The 22,211-nt window shown below is 41.8% G+C and overlaps 2 protein-coding genes across 3 annotated transcripts in view; one reads left to right on the top strand and one right to left on the bottom strand.

Annotated features, from left to right (window-relative positions):
- The window catches only part of LOC147914408 (uncharacterized), a 52,355-nt gene extending 38,023 nt beyond the window's left edge, over window positions 1-14,332 (top strand). For both annotated transcript variants that reach the window (XM_087444665.1, XM_087444664.1), the window contains 2 exons: window positions 2,783-2,909; window positions 13,173-14,332. Coding sequence is in view for 1 of the 2 variants with exons in the window: in XM_087444664.1 (XP_087300790.1) it covers window positions 2,783-2,838 (56 nt within the window). In the remaining variant the exon portion in view is untranslated. The remainder of the gene's footprint in view (window positions 1-2,782; window positions 2,910-13,172) is intronic.
- PLIN2 (perilipin 2) overlaps window positions 1-22,211 on the bottom strand; it is a 96,706-nt gene that overhangs the window by 41,708 nt on the left and 32,787 nt on the right. The window lies entirely within an intron of this gene.

The raw sequence follows: 22,211 nt of genomic DNA on the forward strand, positions 1-22,211 counted from the left end.
GAATCTCTAGGTCGGCCAGCATAATTACAAACCCTAGAGCATTAATAAGGACAATGAAAAGTGGAGATGGAGAATGGTAAAGGACAAATTATTAAACAAAGAACAAAAGAAACCTCAAAGTCTACATGTCAACTAAACAGAAAACTTTGTGAAACTGAATCTCATAAGTTTACACAGTTTAATAAAGCACAATTACATTTTCAACAAGACAAAATAATCTTCATTTATATGCCTATGTAATATGCCAGATGTAATCATATTTACATAAATATTTTTAAAAATAAAGTATTAACACTGTTAATACTTTCCTAACAGCAAGCTGACAGGAAAAAGGATACACCCATCTAGCGACTCAAGCTGAAATGAATTTCATGAAAAGAAAGACAAGGCCAGCCCAGTGGCGCAGCGGTTAAGTGCCCGCGCTCCACTTCGGCAGCCCGGGGTTCGCAGGTTGGGATCCTGGGAGCAGACCTATGCACCGCTTGTCAAGCCATGCTGTGGCAGATGTCCCACGTGTAAAGTAGAGGAAGATGGGCACAATGTTAGCCCAGGGCTAGTCTTCCTCAGCAAAAAAGAGGAGGATTGGCATTGGATGTTAGCTCAGGGTTGATCTTCCTCACACACAAAAAAAAGAAAGACAATATAGTGCATTGATTAGAAGCACAGCCTGGAATCACCCAGATCTATGCTTGATGCCAAAACAGTATTAAACTTGCAGGAAATGTCTCTAAGAGAAAATGGGAGGGAGCCAGGAGAGGCTGGGAAAGCCATCAGATCGTGAGGCAGGCCTCACCTGTGAAGTGAAGAAGAGTGAAGATGGAAGGAAGGACGGTTGCAGGGAAACATGTTAGACTGCAGTGTACTCTAAGGAAAGCTCAACAAGGCAGTTGGGGAGCACTCAAGCCCTCGGAGTAGCGCCATGTCTCCAGAGAATGAGCCTGCCTTAATATTCCTGCTGTACTCCACCACTGGCTGGGAGCAGCCTGCGGGTAGCATGGCCTCAGCTCAAAACACATCAGTGGATTTCAGAACGCAGACAGGCTCTCAGTCAATTGCTTCCCGAGGTTGGAAGGATATCTGAGAGGCATATCTCATGGCCCCACACTTAGGTTTTTTTTCAATAAAACAGGACAAAATCCATGCCGACTTACCTCCTAGGGCAGTTGTGTAGCTCAGAGGAGGCAATGTTTATGAACACTTTGTAAGCTGTAAAGTATGGAATATGTAAACTATTATTTACACAGGACTATGCTCCAGTCCTGAGGTGTAGTTCTTCACTCTCTCTCTGCCTCCTTTAATGCAGGCCTGCAGCAGTGGGGTCTACCAGACCTCCAGTCTGCCTCTGAACCCCTCATTCCTCTGGACTACCCAACCTAGTGACTTCCTGAGTCCAGGCCTGTCTGGAAAGCAAGAATGAAAAATGCAGTCCTTTGGCTCATAGCTAAAAACGTCCTCAAATAGACAGAGCCAGCTGCTGCCAACGGGTCAGTACAGCCCCACGATGCCCCACTTCATGAAGCTGGACGTTGACTTCTTTGCTAACCGAGAGCCATGCACAGCAAGTTCTGCAACTCAGCTCTTACTATACTGCTTGGAAAAGAGGCAGGTGACTAGATTTTGAGAGCTCTATGTTCGTTTTTTATTTTACTTATTTTTGAATACATACATATGATCTGATATTCAAAACTTGCAAAAGAGAATTCAGTGACAAGTCACCCTTCCATTCTTGTCCTCCAGCCACAAAGTTCCCCTTCCCTGGAGGCAACCAAAGTTATTATTTTCTTGTCTATCCTTCCAGAGATATTTTATATATATTTATGCTTATAAAATAATTTCTAAAACTGCCAAGAGGAAGTCCCTCGGAGAGTATCCACCATAACAAATGAGGATAATCTTATTTAGATACATCTACTGTGTTCTAATTTATCTCATTTCTACCTTACGGACACCTCAGAGTTAGGAAGCATAATTTTTTCAACACTTTATTATGAAGATTTTCAAACATAAAGGGAAGTTGAAAGAATTGTCCAGTGAACACCCATATACCCACCACCTAAATTCTACAGTTAATAACCTGCTATATTTGCTTTAGTTATCCCATTTTTTTTTTTTTTTTTATGAGGAATATCAGCTCTGAGCTAACATCCATGCCAACCCTCCTCTTTTTGCTGAGGAAGACTGGCCCTGGGCTAACATCTGTGCCCATCTTCCTCTACTTTATATGGGAGGCCGCCACAGCGTGGCCTGACAAGGTGGTGCATCAGTGCGTGCCCGGGATCCGAACCCGGGCCACCAGCAGCGGAGCATGCACACTTAACTGCTGCACCATGGGGCCGGCCCCTATTATTCCCATTTTATTGCTGGGGAAATTGAGTCAGATGGTTTAGGTAGTTTAAAGTCACTCAGCTGACACTGCGTGTTGGAGCTTTTTCCAACTCATCATACTACTTTGCTAGGAGATAAAAGTGTTAATGGTTTGTTGCAAAAGCCTCGTTATGCTATCTTGCCTCTCATTTACCCCTTTCCTATTCTAGCATTTCAAGCGAAGTCCAAAGAGATTAAAGTTCCCTGAGAAGAGTTTAAATCAAGTTTCTTGTGTCTGAATATGGTCTGCAGTTAAGCCCCAGAGAACCAAGTTCTCTTTTTCACTTATAATTTCCCTGCCCTTTGGCCCCATCATCCCACATGGTGCTGCTCTCCCCAACAGACTTTAACCTCCCTTAGCTGACGTCCTCCTGGGTGACAGCCCAGCATACTCATCTATCTATCTTTATCTCAACAGCCTACGTGGACAACCACCTTCCTACGCACAGCGTGGTTAACGGACCAGCTGCATGACATCATAAATGTCCAAGCTCAGGCCCACCCAGACCCGCTGAATGAAAATCTGCATTTGAACAGATCTCCAGGTGATTCCTATGCACATGCCAGACCACTACCCTCTCACTTCAGCCATGGTTAAAAAGGAGGCAAATCTGATTTGCTGCATAAATCCTGGGTGGGGAAAAAAAAAATGACATTTATCTCTTTTTTTTGTGAGGAAGATCAGCCCTGAGCTAACATCCATGCTAATCCTCCTCTTTTTGCTGAGGAAGACCGGCTCTGAGCTAACATCTATTGCCAATCCTCCTCCTTTTTTTTTTTTGCCCCAAAGCCCCAGTAGATAGTTGTACGTCATAGTTGCACATCCTTCTAGTTGCTGTATGTGGGATGCGGCCTCAGCATGGCCAGAGAAGCGGTGCGTCGGTGCGCGCCCGGGATCCAAACCCAGGCCGCTAGTAGCAGAGTGCGCGCACCCAACCACTAAGCCACGGGGCTGGCCCAATGACATTTATCTTAAGAACTGCCTTTTCCTTTTTTTTTTGTTATCGTCTTTGCTTCTTCACTCTCCTTCACAACCTATAATACCACTTGTTGAATCCTACTCTGTACCAGAGACAATATTTATAACCCTCAGAACATTTCAAAAGATACTTTTATGCTTCATATACAGGTGAGGCTCAGAAGGTTAGAAATCCACCCAAAGTTAAGAAGCTGTAAATTTTAAGCACAAGTGTGTCCTGTTCCAAAGCCTGGTGCTCTCTTCCCACCACAGGAAAGAGTCTCTCCAAATCCTGGCAGTTGCCCCAGCCTAGACCTTGCCCACCTGGGCCAGAGGCCTTGCGTGTGCAAGGCACCCAAGGCTTCTGGACTTGTCTCCCCTCTCAGTCCCTTTCTCATGTCCCTTTCACTGCTTGTTTACCTGGATCTTGTTCTCTCAGCTTCCAAGCATCAATCAGGTACTCTTATCATCAAAGAACGATGGGAAACACCTGTGCATTGTAGCTGGTCTTCTCCAGGCAGTGGGGGAGGAAGAAATGGGAAGACGGCATGCAGGTAAAGAAGTGTTTGGGCAGGTAGGATGCATTCTGCCAGGGCACGCCCTGTTTTGATCCAAATAAAGATCTCAGATAGCTGCTATGGATCTGGTACTGAGCTGTGCCCATGCTGGGTAGAAGGATCCGTAAAATGTGACTCATGCCCTTAAGGAACATTAATCCAGCAGGGGAGCTAGGACCTGGGCACATAAAAGCCCCACGAACAAAGTACACAGGAACACAGAGGAGACTGCTTCTAGGTGGTAAAATTATAGATGCTTCCACAGGGCAAGCAGCATTTCAGGATTGCCAAGTGCAAGGGTAGTGTGGGAGGGAGAGGGCATCCAGGCAAGGGGAGAACATGCAAAAAGAAGGAAAAGCGTCTTTGAGGAGTGTCCTACATAGAGCCTGTGTGGCTGATCTTGAAGGCACGTTAGAGGCCCATAGGAGGAGATTAAAGAGGTAGGTTGGGAATGGCACATGGAAATCACTGGTTTGAGAAGTGATATGGTCAGAGGTGGGCATTATGTTGCTTTGGCAGATAAGATGGATCCAAACAGACAGTGACTAGATAGAGGCAGGTAACAGATTCATACCTAGAATGAACCTCAGAGAACATGTAGACAGGTGGCTTTCAAACCTTTTGGCATGAAACCCTTTGTGCAGATGATCTCTCACTCAGCTCTGTAAACAAAATGGATCAGAGTTAAGTTGCTCTGATTGCTGCAAGTGGGAGGAAGGTACTCAGTTCCTCCCTCCCTCTCATTCCCTTCTTTCTCTCCAAGTGGATTCTTAAGGGACTTCTTGCTTGAAAATCAGTGATTAACAGTGATCAGCAAACTATAACCAAATCCTGCCTGCCTCTTGTTTTTGAAAATAAAATCCTGTTGGAACACAGCCATGCCCATTCGATTACAGATTGTCTGTGGCTGCTTTCATATTACAACGACAGAGTTGAGTAACTGGGACAGAGACTATCTGGCCCTTTACAGAAAAGGTTTGCCAACCCCTCACCTAGAGCCCTGCTACTCAAAGTATGGTCCTTAGAGCAGCTGCATGGGCCTGCACCCATTGCCCTATCTACACAGAGAGCTCAAGGTGGGGAAGGTTGATTCAGGAGTCATTACCTTGGAGGGGATAATTGGAGTTAGGAGTTGTGTGACATGGCTAACGGTCAAGGGAGAGACTCCAGAAAGAAGAGAAAGGAGAGTGTGAGAAAACTTTAAGGAATACCTACATTTAGGGAGCAGGCTGAAAGAGTCAGAAGAAATCACTGGGAAAAGTACCAACTCTCATTGGTAACAGTAAATCATGTCACACTGGAAGACTTTCTAGAGTTTTTGATGAAAAATCTGAAAGATTCCTCTCTCCTCCAAATGCCTTGAAAAGTTCACATTTTAGGAATCCAGGACAAATGATCCAGGATATATATCCTCTTGCTTCCCACTGGATACAGTGTTCGTATATACATCTCTCTTTACCGTCTCCAAAGCAGTAATTTTTATTTATTTATTTTATTTTTTTGTTGTTGAGGAAGATTCGCCCTGAGCTAACAACCATGCCAATCTTCCTCTATTTTGTATGTGGGTCGCCACCACAGCATGGCCGCCGACAAGTGGTGTAGGTCTGCACCCAGGAACCGAACCCAGGCCGCCAAAGTGGAGTGCATCAAACTTCACTAGGCCACGGGGCCGGCCCCTCCAAAGCATATTTTTGAGGCCATTAATACTTATGCTTAAAATGCAAACTCTTTTCTAAGAAGAAATGCACATAATACTGTGCTTTGCAGGTGTCTGGAAGCATATGGTAAATTCCTTCTCTTACTTAAAGTCATAACCTACTTTTTAAGTTGACATACGTGTCAGGAAAATTACCATACAACTCAAATGAATGAACATCCTTTTACATTACAGCCTTTACATGCCCTGTCTGCAGACAACCTCTTACTTTCTCTTCTCCTTCAGGGACTGAACATGACAGACAGAAGGAGCTCAGAGCAAACTGGAAGTCCAGGGTTGCCTGTATTTCTGGTTTATAAGAAATAATTTTATCTGAGCACACCTCTGTAATTGTTTTTATTGACTTACTTTACCTCCTGATTGAAAGAGTTCTTTGGTTTTTTGGTGGGACCAGATTTCTAAGATAAAAAAGAAATAAAATCTGGGGCTGGTCCGGTGGCGCAAGTGGTTGAGTGCGCGCGCTCCGCTGCAGTGGCCCGGAGTTCTCCAGTTTGGATCCTGGGCGCGCACCGATGCACTGCTTGGCAAGCCATGCTGTGGTGGCATCCCATATAAAGTGGAGGAAGATGGGCATGGATGTTAGCCCAGGGCCAGTCTTCCTCAGCAAAAAAAGAGGAGGATTGGCAGATGTTAGCACAGGGCTGATCTCCTCACAAATAAATAAATAAATAAATAAATAAATAAATAAATAAATAAAATCTGTTTTACTCTGTATATCTTTTTCTTCACTTGGAAAGTGGCCCTTTACAGAAAGGTATATCCAAGTGTATCTTGGAAAAGGCCTACAGAAATTTGTTTTTAACAATCTTCCATAACTTTTAAGATACAGCATTCTGATTGCTGAGGTTTTCCTCAAAGCAATTTTCCTTTCTTTTTTTTTTTTTTTGGGGGTGAGGAAGATTAGCCCTGAGCTAACATCCATTGCCAATACTCCTCTTTTTGCTGAGAAAGATTGGCCCTGGGCTAACATCCATGCCCCTCTTCCTCTACTTTACATGTGGGATGTCTGCCACAGCATGGCTTGATAAGTGGTACGTAGGTCTGTGCCCGGTATCCGAACCTGCGAAACCCGAGCCACCGAAGTGGATCGTGCAAACTTAACCACTATGCCACCGGGCCAGCCCCTCAAAGCAATTTTCTAACACCTATGTTTTACTAACACCTTCCTTTTTTTTCTTCTTTCTCTACTGTAAGCCTGAGTCACTGACCCAGTGTTGAATATTCCAAAGATAAAGCAATAACAGATATACTCCAAGATGATATTATCAGTGTTATCCTAATGTGCTCAAAAGAATAGTTTCCTAATGGTATATAAACTCTATTTGAACTCCACTGATCTGTACCAGTGATCTTTCTAGATCAATACTGTCCAACAGAACTTTCCAGAGTGATAGAAATGTTCTATAGCTGTGCTAACCATACACTAGCCACATGAGGCTATTGAGCACTTGAGAGGTGGATAATGTGACTAAGGAATGGAAGTTTAAATTTTATTTATTTATTTATTTTTTAAGGAAATGCTAGTTTTTTTTGTTTTTTTTTGGTGAGGAAGATTGGCCCTGAGCTAACATCTGTTGCCAATCTTCCTCTTTTTGCTTGAAGAAGATTGTCCCTCAGCTAACAGCTGTGCCAGTCTTCCTCCATTTTGTATGTGGGACACTGCCACAGCATGGCTTGACGAACAGTGTGTAGGTCTGCGCCTGGAATCTGAACCCATGAACCCTAGGCCACCAAAGCAGAGCAGTGAACTTAATCACTACGGCACCAGGCCGGCCCCTATTTATTTTTAATTAATTTAAATTTAAATAGTCACATGTAGCTATGGTTACCATATGGGACGGTGCCATTCTAGAGTCTTTCAGTCACACCTGAAATATATAACTTCATTTTTTAAAGTGAAGAGAGCAGCATCACCTGTTACTTTGACTTAACTCATAAAGAAACTATTTGGCAAATGTTGCCTGGCATTTCTTTTATTCATAAGAAATAGACTATTCAGGGCATTTCCAATGAACACTATCCATGTGCCAGGTACTTTAGTAGAAACTGCAAAGGGGGGCCGGCCCCGTGGCTTAGCGGTTAAGTGCTCGCGCTCCGCTGCTGGCGGCCCGGGTTCGGATCCCGGGCAAGCACCGACGCACCGCTTCTCCGGCCATGCTGAGGCCGCGTCCCATATACAGCAACTAGAATGGATGTGCAACTACGACATACAACTATCTACTGGGGCTTTGGGGGAAAAATAAACAAATAAAATCTAAAAAAAAAAAAAAAAAAGAAACTGCAAAGGGATACAGAAATGAAATAGATACAGTGTCAGTCACCAACCTCCACCAGCCTACAACCTGTTGGAGGAGAAAAGATTGTAACCAACTAAATGCACTACACTGAAGATGCAGTGTGATCTAAACAGAATCAAGCCTTGAGGACATATCTGAAGACAGCAGCTCATTCAAACTGGGGGTGGGGCGGGAGGTGGTTGCAAGGAAGCTCTCATAAAGGAGGTGGCTTTGGACCAGGGCCTTTAAGAACAAGTGAGGAATAGGGAAGGGAACCACGAGGCTGGGACAGAAAGTACATATTGGAAGATGGTAGGAGATGAGGCTAGAAGAGATCCTTGAAAAGCATGCTAAAGGGCAGAACTAGAACAAAGGTGAGCCACTGCAGTTGCTGAAAGGAGTGAAATGAAGGGTATATGTGAGGGAGTGGCAGACAAAGAGGCAGAGACCAGATCATCAAGGCTTGGTGTGATAAGCTCAGAAATTTAAACTGTATTCTGAAAGTGATGCTGGGGAGTCCTTGGAGGAGTTTACACTGGGATTATGTGGTCTCTGGCAGCTATGTGGAGGATGGATTGGAGAGAGTTCAATAGAGGATTCAAGAAATATTCAGGAAGGACAGCTATTTTGAAAAGAAGAAAGGCTAGTTTTGTCTGGCTCCCATGGAAACTCTGAAGTTTGAAATCTCTAGGAAGCCAGGGGTAAGAAAACAGTGTGCTTCAGTCTAAAGCTGGTCAACACCTTCCTCACTTGGAGGGTCATGGGTGATTCTTGAACCCTGCCTGGATCACAAACCTATCCCAAGAAGTGGATTGACTTCCCTTACCAGCATTTTGGCCTTTACTCAAGGAATAATGGCACTCATTGAAATATTCTCAACTATTACAGAGCCATTGGTAATATTACAATTTCCCAGTCAAAGAATCATGACCTTCTGGCACATTATTAAATTGGATTACTGTGTTCTAACAGGTAGTTGCCCAACTCAGCTTTGCCAGTGTTTGGCTAAGATGGTAGAGGGTAGAGGTGGTGATGGGTAGGACAGAAAAACAAGAAGGGCAGGTGGGAAATGGCAGTAGCAGTAAGACAGTTGGAGGGCTTTGGGTCCTAACAAGTTCACGGCATAGTGGTTAACTGTATGGGCTCCAAAGCCAGACTGCAGGGGGTCCAAACCCCAGTTTCCCTATCTAATAGCTATCTGGTATTACCTAAACAAATTACTTAACTTCTCTGCGCTTCAGTGTCCTCGCTTATAAAATGGGGATAATAATAATAATAGAACCTACCTCTTGTGACTATTACCTAAAGGTCTTACAACAATACCTAGCATGTAGTAAGGGCTCAATAAGTATTAATTATTACTATTACGAGAGGATGAAAAAGATAAGTAAGTGCTGTTTTCTATGGCTGAGGTGGAAGATGGTTTTAACTTTAAATGTATATGATATAATGTTTATGAAGTATTTAGATATCTCAAATATCAATAGATTAAAAAGAATTATTAGGCCCATCTGCAGTACTATTAATAATTTCAGGGAATCACATATCTAGGTGAAAGTTCACAGAGGAGTATGTGTCTTTCCAACACAAACTAGACCAAAGTTCAAAGCTAGATAGAGTTGCTAAATTATTCACTTATCACAAGACCAGTAAACTTTTTAGCACCACAAAGTGGATGTAAGATTTAACAGGAAATGACTCAAATCTAGAACAAAGTTAGTCCTATGCATAATGAAAAGTTGCGCAAGACAAAAATGATGAATGTTAAGTGTCACGTATGATGAGGTGATATATTGCTCAAGATACTGGTGTGCAATCAGTCTTTGCAGGAGTCAGATCATCATCTCACTTTAGAAAAGGTTTTCCATTTGCCCTAGACACTCACCCTCTGGGTTACTTCCCAAAGTACATTTACGTTAAACCAATAAGCAAAGGAAACCTTTCTCAAGTGCTCTGAGTTTATTATTCCCCCTTTCTTGACTCTGTCATCAGGGTCATGCAAGTGTGGACGAGATTCCCAGAGAAGATCCCCTGAGGAGATCGAGTGTTTATGAATTTAAGAGGGGTTCAGGAGTGGCTATACCTGGGGCTGGGAGCCGAGAGTCACCGGGGTAAAGGCATAAAGGCTTCTCATCAAATTGAGGGGAGTTAAGAAGAATCATCCTCTCTATAATCTATCAACAACATATGCGGAGGCAGTGTGGCGTGGAAATCAAGTAGCATTAAGAGCAGGCAGATCTCGGTTATAATACCAGCTTTCACCTTTTCAAATGGTATATGTACAAAGTAATTCATTGCAGCACTAATGTTTATAAGAACAAATGACTAGAAATATACTAAGTGTCCACCAATAGAAGACTAATTAAATAAATTATGGTATAACTGTGTGGCAAGTTATCCAAGTGGAAAAACAAGGTACAGAGCAATGTATAAAGTAGGTTACCCTTTGTGAAAAAACAAAAAAGCAAAATATTTTCTATTTTATATCTGCTTGTTCAGGAAATACAGTATCTCTGGAAGAATATTCAAGAAACTAATAAGACTGGTTGCCTGTCGGAGGGGAAGTGGATGGCTGAGAAAAAAGGTTGAAAGAGAAACTTGTTTTTTCAGTTTTAAACTATGTGACTGTCACCTGTTCAAAAATTAAAACAATGATTTTTAAAGAAAAAGTAAGGAGCTACATCAGGAGAAAACTTACAAAAAGAAAAAAAGAATCCCAGCTCTCCTTTTTCCTAGTTATGCAAACCTGAACAAGTTATTTAACTTTTGTAGGGCTCAGTGTCCCTATTATAAATGAGGATAAAAATAGGACCTATCACCTAGGTTTGTGTAAGGATTAAATGATTAAATATGAACGTACACTGAAGGATTAAGTTTACATTTACATTAGTGGTACCGTGCCTGGCACATAAATACTAGATATATATTAGCTATTAACCTTATTATATTTGTTGGCATGCTGATCATGAAGGCACTATTGAGAGGTGGCAAAGAAACAGAAGATACTGGCTATGCCTGTAAGGAGCTCACAGATATATACATATATCCCCCCTTAGTAATCAGTAACTCCATTCTTCCAGTAGTTCACGCCAAAAATCTTGGAGTCATCCTTGAGTCCTCTCTTTCTCTCACACCCCCACATTTAAATTATTAACAAAATCTGTTGGCATTAGCTTCTAAATATTTCCAGAATCCAGACCCTTCTCACCTCTTCCTTCTATACCACCCGGTCCAAACTGTCACCTTCTCTTGCCTGGCCTTCTACAGTAGTCTCTTACAGAACCCCCACCCCCACACACCCCTATTCTATTCTCCACACAGTAGCAGTGGAATCCTCTGCTCGCAACCCTTCAAGGATGGCTCAACTTGCACATAGCCAAATCCAAAGCCTTTAAGATGTGATCTGGCCCCATTTCTTCTTTGATCTCAACTCCTACTCCTCTCCTTCTTACTGCGTTTGAACCACACACTGGCCTCCTTGCCATCCCACAAGCACGCCAAGCTAGGAGATTGTAACAAATATCTCAAAAAATGAGAACTCAAGCCAAAAAAAAACTTTTTTTAAGAGGATGAAATTTGTACAACACAAAACATTTCCTCAAATGATTGATAGAGAACTCTGCAACTAACAATTAGAGAAAAACCATACTTTGTAAGCACACAAGGATTATTTAATAAAACTGATAATGTACTAAGCCAAAAACGTGTCCAAAAATAAAAACTGAATATATAAACCAGATCCTCAGATCACAACACGATAAAATGAAAAATCAATAACAAAAACATGATTTAAAAATGCAAACCACCCATCTTATATGGCCTTTTGATTTTCAGAAGAGGCACCAAAGCAATCCAATGAGTAAAGGAAAGTTATTTCAATAAATTATGCTGAAATAACTAAATATTCATATGGAAAAAAATGAATGCTAACCCTTAGCTCACAACATATACAAAAATTATTTTGAGATGGATCACAACCTAAATGTAAAAGCTAAAGCTATAAAACTTTTAGAGGAGGGCCGGCCCTGTGGCTTAGCGGTTGAGTGCGTGGGCTCTGCTGCTGGCGGCCCGGGTTCGGATCCCGGGCACGCACCGATGTACTGCTTCTCCAGCCATGCTGGGGCTGCGTCCCACATACAGCAGCTAGAAGGATGTGCAACTGTGACATACAACTATCTACTGGGGCTTTGGGGAGAAAAAGGAGGAGGATTGGCAATAGATGTTAGCTCAGAGCCAGTCTTCCTCAGCAAAAAGAGGAGGATTAGCATGGATGTTAGCTCAGGGCTGATCTTCCTCACAAAAAAATTTAAAAAATACTTTTAGAGGAAAACATATGAAAATGTCTGCATGACTTGGGATTAGGCAAAGGTTTCTTAGACAGCAATGACCACAAAAGAAAAATTGATAAAGTAGACTTCATCACAATTAAAAACTTCTGGTCATCAAATGTCAGCCTTAAGGAAATGAAGAAGGAAGACACACAATGGGGAAAATATTAACAAAGCATATATCAGATAAAGGTCTGGTATTCAGAAAATATAAGGAATTCCTACAACTCAATAACAAAAAGACAAACAATTCATTTAAAAAATGGGCAAAAGATTTGGACAGACATTTCACCAAAGAAGATGAGTGGCCAGTGGCACAGGAAAAGGTGCTCAACATCATTGGTGATCAGGGAGATGCAACCCAAAACCCAATGAGACACCACCACACACCCACCAGAATAGCTAAAATTTTTAAAACTGTGAGGATAAGAGCACCAAAAACTCATACATTGTTGGTGGTAATTAGAACCTAAAAGTATTTTAAGAAAACCTATTTGTGACTTTTCTCTGAATTTTCTTCACATTGATCAACATACACAGAAGGCAGACAAAGAGGAAAAAGTGGGGGATGTCACAGAAAAAACAGAAAAAGTTTTCCAAGGACAGAGTGATGAAACGAGAGAAAAATAACGAGGGCAGAATAAATAATAGAGGAAAGGAGTAGAAGTCAGAGGCAAAATGTGAGCTACAAGAAGGAGAAAGGCCGTTAGGAGGGGAATACAAGCCAAAGGAAAGCTTAAATGTGATATATAAAGTGCCTGGAACACAGGATACATAGTATCCAAATAATTTATTAACTATAAATCAGGAGGAAAAGTAAACGAAAGGCCAGGTATTCAACAACTGTTTGTTAAATAAACGTCTAGCTGCTCTGGTGATGTGTGAAACAAATGGGTTATAAGCATTCTGTGTACAATTAGCATTGCATTTTTTTCTTAATTCTATTTTTATTTTAACCCGCTATTGTTTTAGGTCTATTGTTGCGGCAGCAAGGAATATTCAAGATGTAATTGGGTTTCTCATTTTCTGGCAACAACTGTGTGAGAGGCAAATGAGAGCCTTTTACTGAACAACTTTTTTAATCTGTAAAATGAGAGCAAATATTAAGTAACCCACTTGTGACTGAATAAAAACTGCAATGCTCAAATTCAGTCTTCACCTGATGAAACCAAAGTTCACCATGAAACCGTGATTACACTCAAGGTTCTGTACTGAAATGTGCCATTAAGATGCAACGCTTACTGCGTAGGAAAGTCTCCGACTGTGCATCAGTTTCCCTGTGCAGGTTGTAAAATGCACAACCAATTAAAAATTATTTTAAAGTGCTCCTCAAGTTTAAACAGCAGCATTCTGAAGAATGAAAGGGGCTGGAGGTGGTGAACATCAGGACTTTTTTTTTCCCAAGAGGAGAAAGAAATACATCAGAGGATGCCACTTTAGTGACCAAAAAAACACCTACTTCGGGGTGGTGGAGACTGCCCACAGGTCTTTGGTGGTTTAAGTGGACCTTTGATCACCCACCTGCCAGCTGTCATACTTGTCATACCTTTCCTCTCTCAGGCCACCATTCCCCTTGCCCTACTCAAGTTGGCCAAAAATGCATTCATGCTACTATTATTCTTTCTCATCCCAAATCTTATCAGTTTATTAACCTGGGACTGTTAATCATTGACCTGGCATGAACTTTTCTTCTCCTGATTTTCATGGTGTGTGTCCACTTCAATCCTAGTAAAGCCTTCACTGGAGTTTTCTGGAGAGCCCATCTATAGCCGTTATATGTCAATAAAACAGAGAACAGAATTGTGACTGACGAACTTAAATCATTTCTGAAACTGTTTTCTGTGTAAATTGCTAACTTCTCTTAGAGTTAGGGGACATCAGCTCTCTTGTACTATGAAATCACCAAGATGCTTTTGTGCGGAAGTGACACAATGAAGGAGGGAGGAATGAAGATGCCAGAAACATAAAAATAAAATATATTTAAATATGGGGCCGGCCCAGTGGCGCAAGCGGCCCGGGGTTCGCCGGTTCGGATCCCGGGCGCACACTGACACACTGCTTGTAGAGCTATGCTGTGGCAGCATCCCATATAAAGTAGAGAAAGATGGGCACGGATGTTGGCTCAGGGCCAATCTTCCTCAACCAAAAAAAGAGGATTGGCATCGGATGTTAACTCAGTGCTGATCTTACTCACAAAAAAAGAAAAAATATATATATTTATATAATTTTGTTGGCCACTATTTTAACAAGAAACAGATATAGCTGACACATCTATATTATATTAAGGATATGTTAAGCCAGAAAGCTTTTTATATTACTATAAGGAAACAGAATGAACTCACTCAAAGATTATATCAAGTCATGGGTAATTTGTCAAATGAAGTATATATATTAATGATTTTGGGCAAAAATCTAAATGTTTTGTTTTTGCTAAATTAAATAGTCTAATATGTCAATTTTTAGAGAGATAATATTTAGCACAATAAAGAAGTGTGTTGACCAAGGAAACTATGTTCTCCAGAGATCTGTGTCATAAGACACAATGCTCCCCTGTGGGATTCTTTTTAAAGTAACACTTGCTATTGTTAAAAAAAAAAAAAACAAATGGTACAAGAGGGTATAGAAAGTGGTTTTAATGTCAACTTCACATTCGCATCACCTGGGAAGCTTTGGAAAAAATGCCAGTGCCTGGGCCCTTCTCCCAGAGAGTCTCATTTAATTCACCTGAAATGGGCCCAGGCAACAGTAGTTTTAAAAGTTCCCCAGCTGATTCTAATATGCAACCAAGGCTGAGAACCACCAGTGTAGAATGAGAAGAAACTCTCCCTCCTACCCTTGACCTTTAGCTCCCAATTCTCCTGCCAAGTACAGCCACTGTTACCAGGCTGTTATGAATCCAGATATATATGGTGCATATATATATATATGCACACTGCCTGTAAAAAATACATATATATAGCACCTACATATCCCCTACACTACTTACTACACATAAATGTAGTATAATGATTAAGAGCAAGGGCCCTGATGGGCAGGCCCCATGGCTTAGTGGTTAAGTGCACGCGCGCCGCTGCCGGCGGCCCGGGTTCGGATCCCGGGTGCGCACTGACGCACCGCTTCTCCGGCCATGCTGAGGCCGCGTCCCACATACAGCAACTAGAAGGCTGTGCAACTATGACATACAACTACCTACTGGGGCTTTGGGGGAAAAATAAATAAATAAAATTAAAAAAAAAAAAAGAGCAAAGGCCCTGAAATCAAGACTACCTGTGTCTAAATATCAGTTATTCCAATCACTAGCTAGAATTTAGACAAATAATTTAACTTCTCTCTGCCCAGTTTCATCTGTAATGTGGTGATAAGTGCCTACTTCTTAGTGTTTTTATGAAGATTAAATGAGAAACTCCATTTTAAAGTACTCAATAAATGTTGACTATTACTGGGCCGGCCCCGTGGCTTAGCGGTTAAGTGCGTGCAGTCCGCTGCTGGCGGCCCGGACCCGGATCCCCGGCGCACACCGACACACCACTTCTCTGGCCATGCTGAGGCCACGTCCCACATACAGCAACTAGAAGGCTGTGCAACTATGACATACAACTATCTACTGGGGTTTTGGGGGAAAAAAATAAATAAATAAAAATTAAAAAAAAAATGTTGACTATTACAACTTCCCTCACGTTTCTGTACCTAGCCATTTTCTAATAATATATTTTGCCGATAATTTTGTATCAGTACCTATAAACCTACTTCTTTCTTTTAACAGCTGCATGGTAATTCACTGTAAGATGTACAGTTTAACCAGTACTCTGTTGATGGACATTTAGGTCTCTTCTAGTCTTTTGTTGCCACAAACAATTGTGCAGTCAATATCTCCTTACACAGATATTTGTACATGTGTGCAGGTACTATATATCTTTAGGAAAAATGTCTAGGAGAAGAATTGCTGCGTTTAAAATTTTGACAGATATTGCCAAATTGTCTTCCAGAAAGCATAAGCCAGTGTACACTCCCACTAAGAATGTATGAAAATGCCTGTTACCCTAAACCAAATGTTATCAAAATTGTGGATATCTGCCAAGCTTCTAAGTGAAAATGGCTTCTCTTTGTAGTTTTAGTGTGCATTTCTTTTATTATGAAGGAGATTCAGAATCTTTTCCAGAATTTGGGGAGACACATTTGTAAACAAACACAATACAAAAGTACTGTGACAAAGATTTTTCTACAGTGCTCTGGCTTAGGAAGGAGGGCCAGATAAGGCTCCACAGAGGAGGTGGCATTTGAGCTAGGCCTTGGAGGAGGAGTGGGAAATCTGCCATGGAGTCCCTTGATCCTACTATGTAGTATACTAGCCAAAACACTCAACAACTATATGTTGACTTAAATGGCAAAATTAAGACATTTGGAAAATACATTTTCTGGTTGGCTGAGGGGATTTTCGGCTACATACAGCAAGACACCAAGGCACAAATACCAATACATGACTAAGCAAACCACAGATTCAGACAGTGGGAAGGGGCAGGCCCTGGAGGACAAAACAAGAGTTTTATAATGCTCGGTGGTTTCTTACACTTCCTGGATGCTGAGCGACATCTAATGGCCAAATAGAAAAAAGAAGTCTATATTTTCTTTTTTTTTTTTTTATTTGTTTGTTTATTTTTCCCCCAAAGCCTCAGTAGATAGTTGTAGGTCATAGCCGCACATCCTTCCAGTTGCTGCATGTGGAACGCGGGATCCGGACCTGGGCCGCCAGCAGCGCAGCGCACGCACCCAACCGCAAAGCCACGGGGCCGGCCCCTAAAAGAAGTCTATATTTTCAAGGAAAAGTCCCTTGTAGTAACATAAGCACAATAAAAAAAAGTTTACCTCCAGATTTATGGAAAGATGGAATCTTGTTCTTTCCCTGTGAACAGAGGGGAAAACTGAATAAAAATTAATTTGTTTGGTCTAGTGCGTTGAATGATACAGGGGAAAAAATGATGTTAGAACTGGAAGAGACCTTAGACAAAAATCCAAGCTCTTCATTTTATCAATGAGGAAATTTACTTCCAGAGAGAAATGATTTACCCAAAGCTACACAGCCAGAGATTTATGATTGCTCTGATATAGTTATGATTTTGGTACAACAAACAGAAAAATAGTGAATATTCACTCATTCATTTGCAAAGCACAAGATAAAAAAGACAAACACTTTTGATTACACTAACACCTATTAATTCACAATATGGGGCATCTATGGAATTTAATTCTACTTGTAATACTTGAGATAATGACGCAGTCTCAGTTACTGGCCATTAGGCTCTTGGCCTGAGGTATTTTGATTTTTCAGACCCATAGGGGACAAAGACAGGCAAGCTCCTATGGATCCCAGACAGTATTTCAAAAAATCCAAGTAAAGATTTGACCTTTGTAAGTTAAGAGTTGCTTCCCTGATTTTTCTCTTTGCCTTATATCTAACAACAGGCAAAACTGAGGCAGGAGATGAGGATCGGTCCACATTATTCAATCAACCAATCTCTAAACACTTATTGACCCCTGTGTATGTGCACCATCATAAGGACTGTGAGGGACACAACACTACAAAGCAAAGAACAAGTCATAGTGAACTCACTTCTCTAAGCTGTTTTTTTTTTTTTTTAAAGATTTTATTTATTTTATTTTTTCCCCCCAAAGCCCCAGTGGATAGTTGTGTGTCGTAGCTGCACATCCTTCTAGTTGCTGTATGTGGGACTTGGCCTCAGGATGAACGGAGAAGTGGTGCCTCAATGCGCACCCGGGATCCGAACCCGGGCCACCAGCATCGCAGCGCGCGCACTTAACCACCAAGCCACAGGGCCGGCCCTCTAACCTGTTGATCTGAGTTAAATCAAGGGCAGCTTATGGGGCCGTCCCGGCGGCACAGTGGTTAAGTTTGTGTGCTCCACTTCTGCGGCCTGGGTGCGGACCTACACACCACCCACCAAGTCATGCTGTGGCAGCATCCCACATACAAAATAAAGGAAGACTGGCATAGATGTTAGCTCAGGGCCAATCTTCCTCACCAAAATAAAAAGGGGGGAGGGCACCTTAAAGATGGAAAGGAATGTACAACAATACAACCACAACCCTGGGGAATATATTTACAAATTCATTGAATAAGTATTTATTGAGCATCTACTATGTACTGGTGCTAGGGATACTGCAGGGATCCAGACCTGAACTCTCATGGAGCCTACAACCTGGTAATTACATGCTAACAATTGTGGTAAGTGCTACAAAGAGAAAGTACAGGAGCCGCAATTCTAAAACATAGCTAATCTTTATTGAGTGCCTGCTGTGTACCATGCACAATTCTTAGCATTTAACACACATTAAGTCTTTAATCCACACAGCATTTCTATAATAAAGGTTCTTCATCCTCATTTTATAAATGAGAAAATTAAGAAATAAAGAGGCTTTTTTAACTTTTCCAAGATTACACAGATGGGTAAGTGTATCCTTGGCTGTGTATCCTTGGGCAAAAAGAGAATGTCAAGGAGACAACCTAGTCAGAAGAATTAGGGTGCATGTGAAGAAGAAGCATAATTACTACCCATCTTGCCTAAGTAAGGTTGATTGCATGTATGTCCAGTTCAGAACTCTCTGCTGAGCTCCACATCCATAAATGCCTACATACCAACTCCATCTGGACGTCCCATAGGCACCTCAAAATCAATCCAAATTGATTTTGGACATCCAAAACTGAAGTCTTCCCTTCCCCTTAGGCTATTATTCCTATGTTTCCATCTCAGTAAACACACCATTTCCCCCTAAGTTACTCAGGCCATCAATTTTACCCAACATTGATTTTGGACAATGAGTGCAAAAGTCAACACAAGAAAAAAGCAAAATCTTTGTATATTATAAAAATATTTTTGATCTTGTGGACCTCCTGAAAGTTCTCAGAGACCCCACGGATCCAGAGACTACACTTTGAAAACTGCTGTTCTAGCTATTAAATCTCCTGTTAGTTGTTGACATTGCAAATATCTTCTCCCAGTCTATCGTTTGCTCCAGGCCCCAGTACATGAGACAAGTGCTATCCTAATGTGCCCCTAGATGAATTTGCATTAGAATCACTTTAGGCGCTTTAATAAATGCAGGTTCCCAGACCCCACACCAAACCTACTTAATCAGAATGGGGAGAAGGGAGGATTTGCATTTTTAACAAGCTTTGTGAGTGATTCTTAAGCATTCTAGTCCATTGCTTTCTAAAATCAGTCGTTTTAGAAATGCCTATTTTGAAGGCATTTGTGAAATCTTTTTTTTGCTTGTTTTTGACTGGGCTAAGTGGCTTTATTGGAGAAAGCCAGGATTACAAATGATTTAAAAGTTGGCATTGGAGCCCTTCTTCTTGCCAAAGGTGGACAAAGCATTGACGAAGTCCCAGTTGTGCTGCATCTGTTGCCTGGCCAGGCCTGCTGTCTTCTCCTGTTTGGCTACCTTGGGAGTCTGACCTCTCACTCTCCCAGCGTGAATAAAGGAACCATTCCCACACCAGCACAATCAGGAGAGAACACTGCTGTTTCCTGAGCTCCTACTCTTTACTCTATTTCCTTCTCCAGTGACCACCCAACATTATCAGAAATGGCATTTTGGGGAGACAGGGGAGTAGAGACGTGAGGTCAAGGGAGGCGTTAACAACACTCCTCTTCCCCAGTACTCTCTCCTTTAGTGTTACCAACGAAAGCCTCTGATTTAACTGAGTTAACTTCATGCATAAAAATGAGTTGTAGTGCTTGTTAAAATCACAGATGACTGGGTCCTTCTCTAGAGGTAATAATTCCTTAATCTTGGTGATTCTAATATAGGTGGCCCTCAGGGAACAATGACTTAAACCTGGCAAAGAAAAACTCCAAGAAAATGAGGATGCGTGGTCTCTCTTGAAATCTAGAAGTTGGCTACTGATTACTGACAGCTTCATTTTCCCAACTAGTGACAGTTCTCCCTGCTGGAAGGAACTGATTCATTTTGGAAAGAGTGTGCAGTAATTCCTGCAGCACAGAAACATTTTTTCCGTTCTTGGTGTGCAAACAGATTGTTGGCCTTCTTCAGTGAGACAGGCCCAGACAAAAACCTCAGCAGACCATTCCAGAGAGCATTTTTCCACAGATGAAATCAGGTCAAAGAGAAAATTCAGAGCAGTTTGAGGAGGGGAAAAAAAAAAAAATCCCTGAAATGCAACGTAAAACTGGGGGGTGAGCGTGGGGCGGGGAAGACATCCCACGTGCTTTGTTTGCCTGGTGAAGGCCAATGGCTTGTCACATGAATCTCAGGCCTTCCTGTTCTCTGCAGCTGCCTTCTGAGTCACCGTGGGCGTGGGCGGCAGGGGAGGGCCCTTCAACTGTCAGGGAACATGAGACCAACCGACTGACCACATGACTTTTAGGTGAGGCTATTGTGCCAGGCCAAATTGAAAATTAAAAATCAACTGCATCCTTGGCTATTCTCATTTATTTTAAGAAGCTCGTGGGCCAGTCCCGTGGCTTAGCGGTTAAGTGCTCGTGCTCCGCTACTGGTGGCCCGGGTTCGGGTCCCGGGCGTGCACCAACGCACCACTTGTCCGGCCATGCTGAGGCCGCCTCCCACATACAGCAACTAGAAGGATGTGCAACTATGACATACAACTATCTACTGGGGCTTTGGGGGAAAAAAAAAAAAGGAGGAGGATTGGCAATAGATGTTAGCTCAGGGCTGGTCTTCCTCAGCAAAAAGAGGAGGATTAGCATGGATGTTAGCTCAGGGCTGATCTTCCTCACACAAAAAAAACAAAAACTCTTTTTTTTTTTTTTTTTTTTTAATGATTTTTTTATTTATTTTTCCCCCAAAGCCCCAGTAGACAGTTGCATGTCATAGCTGCACATCCCTCTAGTTGCTGTATGTGGGATGCGGCCTCAGCATGGCCGGAGAAGTGGTGTGTTGCTGCGCGCCTGGGATCCGAACCCAGGCCGCCAGCAGCAGAGCGCACGCACTTAACCGCTAAGCCACGGGGCCGGCCCACAAAAACTCTTTAGTCTAGTTTTTGTCTACAAGTGCAAATTAGCAGAAGGCACAAAAAACAAGCTGGTAAGTGAGAACTGGTGCCAGTCCTATTAGTCACTAAGATCATTCGAGGGTGGAGTGCACTGGCAGGATAAACATTAAACCAAAAGCAATACTTCCTTGTAACAGTTGGGGTTTCCTAAGGAATCTTTAAAATGGAAAGCTAGATGCCTAGGCAGGCAAATACTATAGTTAGAAAAGACAACCTCTACTTTTCTCTTTCTATTGTCCTCAGCTGTTGCACAATGGTGTTGGGTACATTATACTCTGTGAATTAAGATTTCTCTATTAAACATGTTTACATTGTAAGAAAACCTCCCCAAGTTTGAAAACATTCAGTCTTTTAAACTGAAGCATTCAAGAACCACTCCAAGTAATAGAAACAGCATCGAGGTATAATGCATTTGGACTTGGGGTCCTATCTCTACCCAAAGGCCTGGATGCAAGAGGTGCTTAATAAAGACCTAACTGTTTATGCCATCAACTTATTAGTTGTAGAACCAGTTATAATGATTGATTCACTTCTCTGAGTCTCCATTTTTACTTCTGTGATCAAGTAGGAAACCTGTTCTGCTTACCTTACAGAATTTTTATGAGGATCAAATAAAACAAGGTATACTGAAGTTTTGCTTTCTTATATCAGAAAAATGCATTAAATACCTCTCAAAGGATGGATAAGAAACTGTGACTAGTGGTCATCTCTGGGTAGGGAAACCGAGAGACAGGGGTCATGGCTAGGCAAAAGATTTCCTTTTCATTACATATACAATACTTTCCACTATATGGAAAAAAATGCATATGTAAGAATGATTAGTATGAAATTTAGGCTTTAATAAACTTCATGAAAACACAGAAGCATGTCATTTCATTTACATTCGGATCTCTTATGCTGACTGCAATGCCTCGTAACACAGTCTGAACTGGGTATGTTCTACATGAGAATTAAAATTATAC

This window comes from Ceratotherium simum, chromosome 20 (assembly GCF_057802395.1).
Source record: "Ceratotherium simum simum isolate JZ-2026a chromosome 20, ASM5780239v1, whole genome shotgun sequence".
NCBI lineage: Eukaryota > Metazoa > Chordata > Mammalia > Perissodactyla > Rhinocerotidae > Ceratotherium > Ceratotherium simum.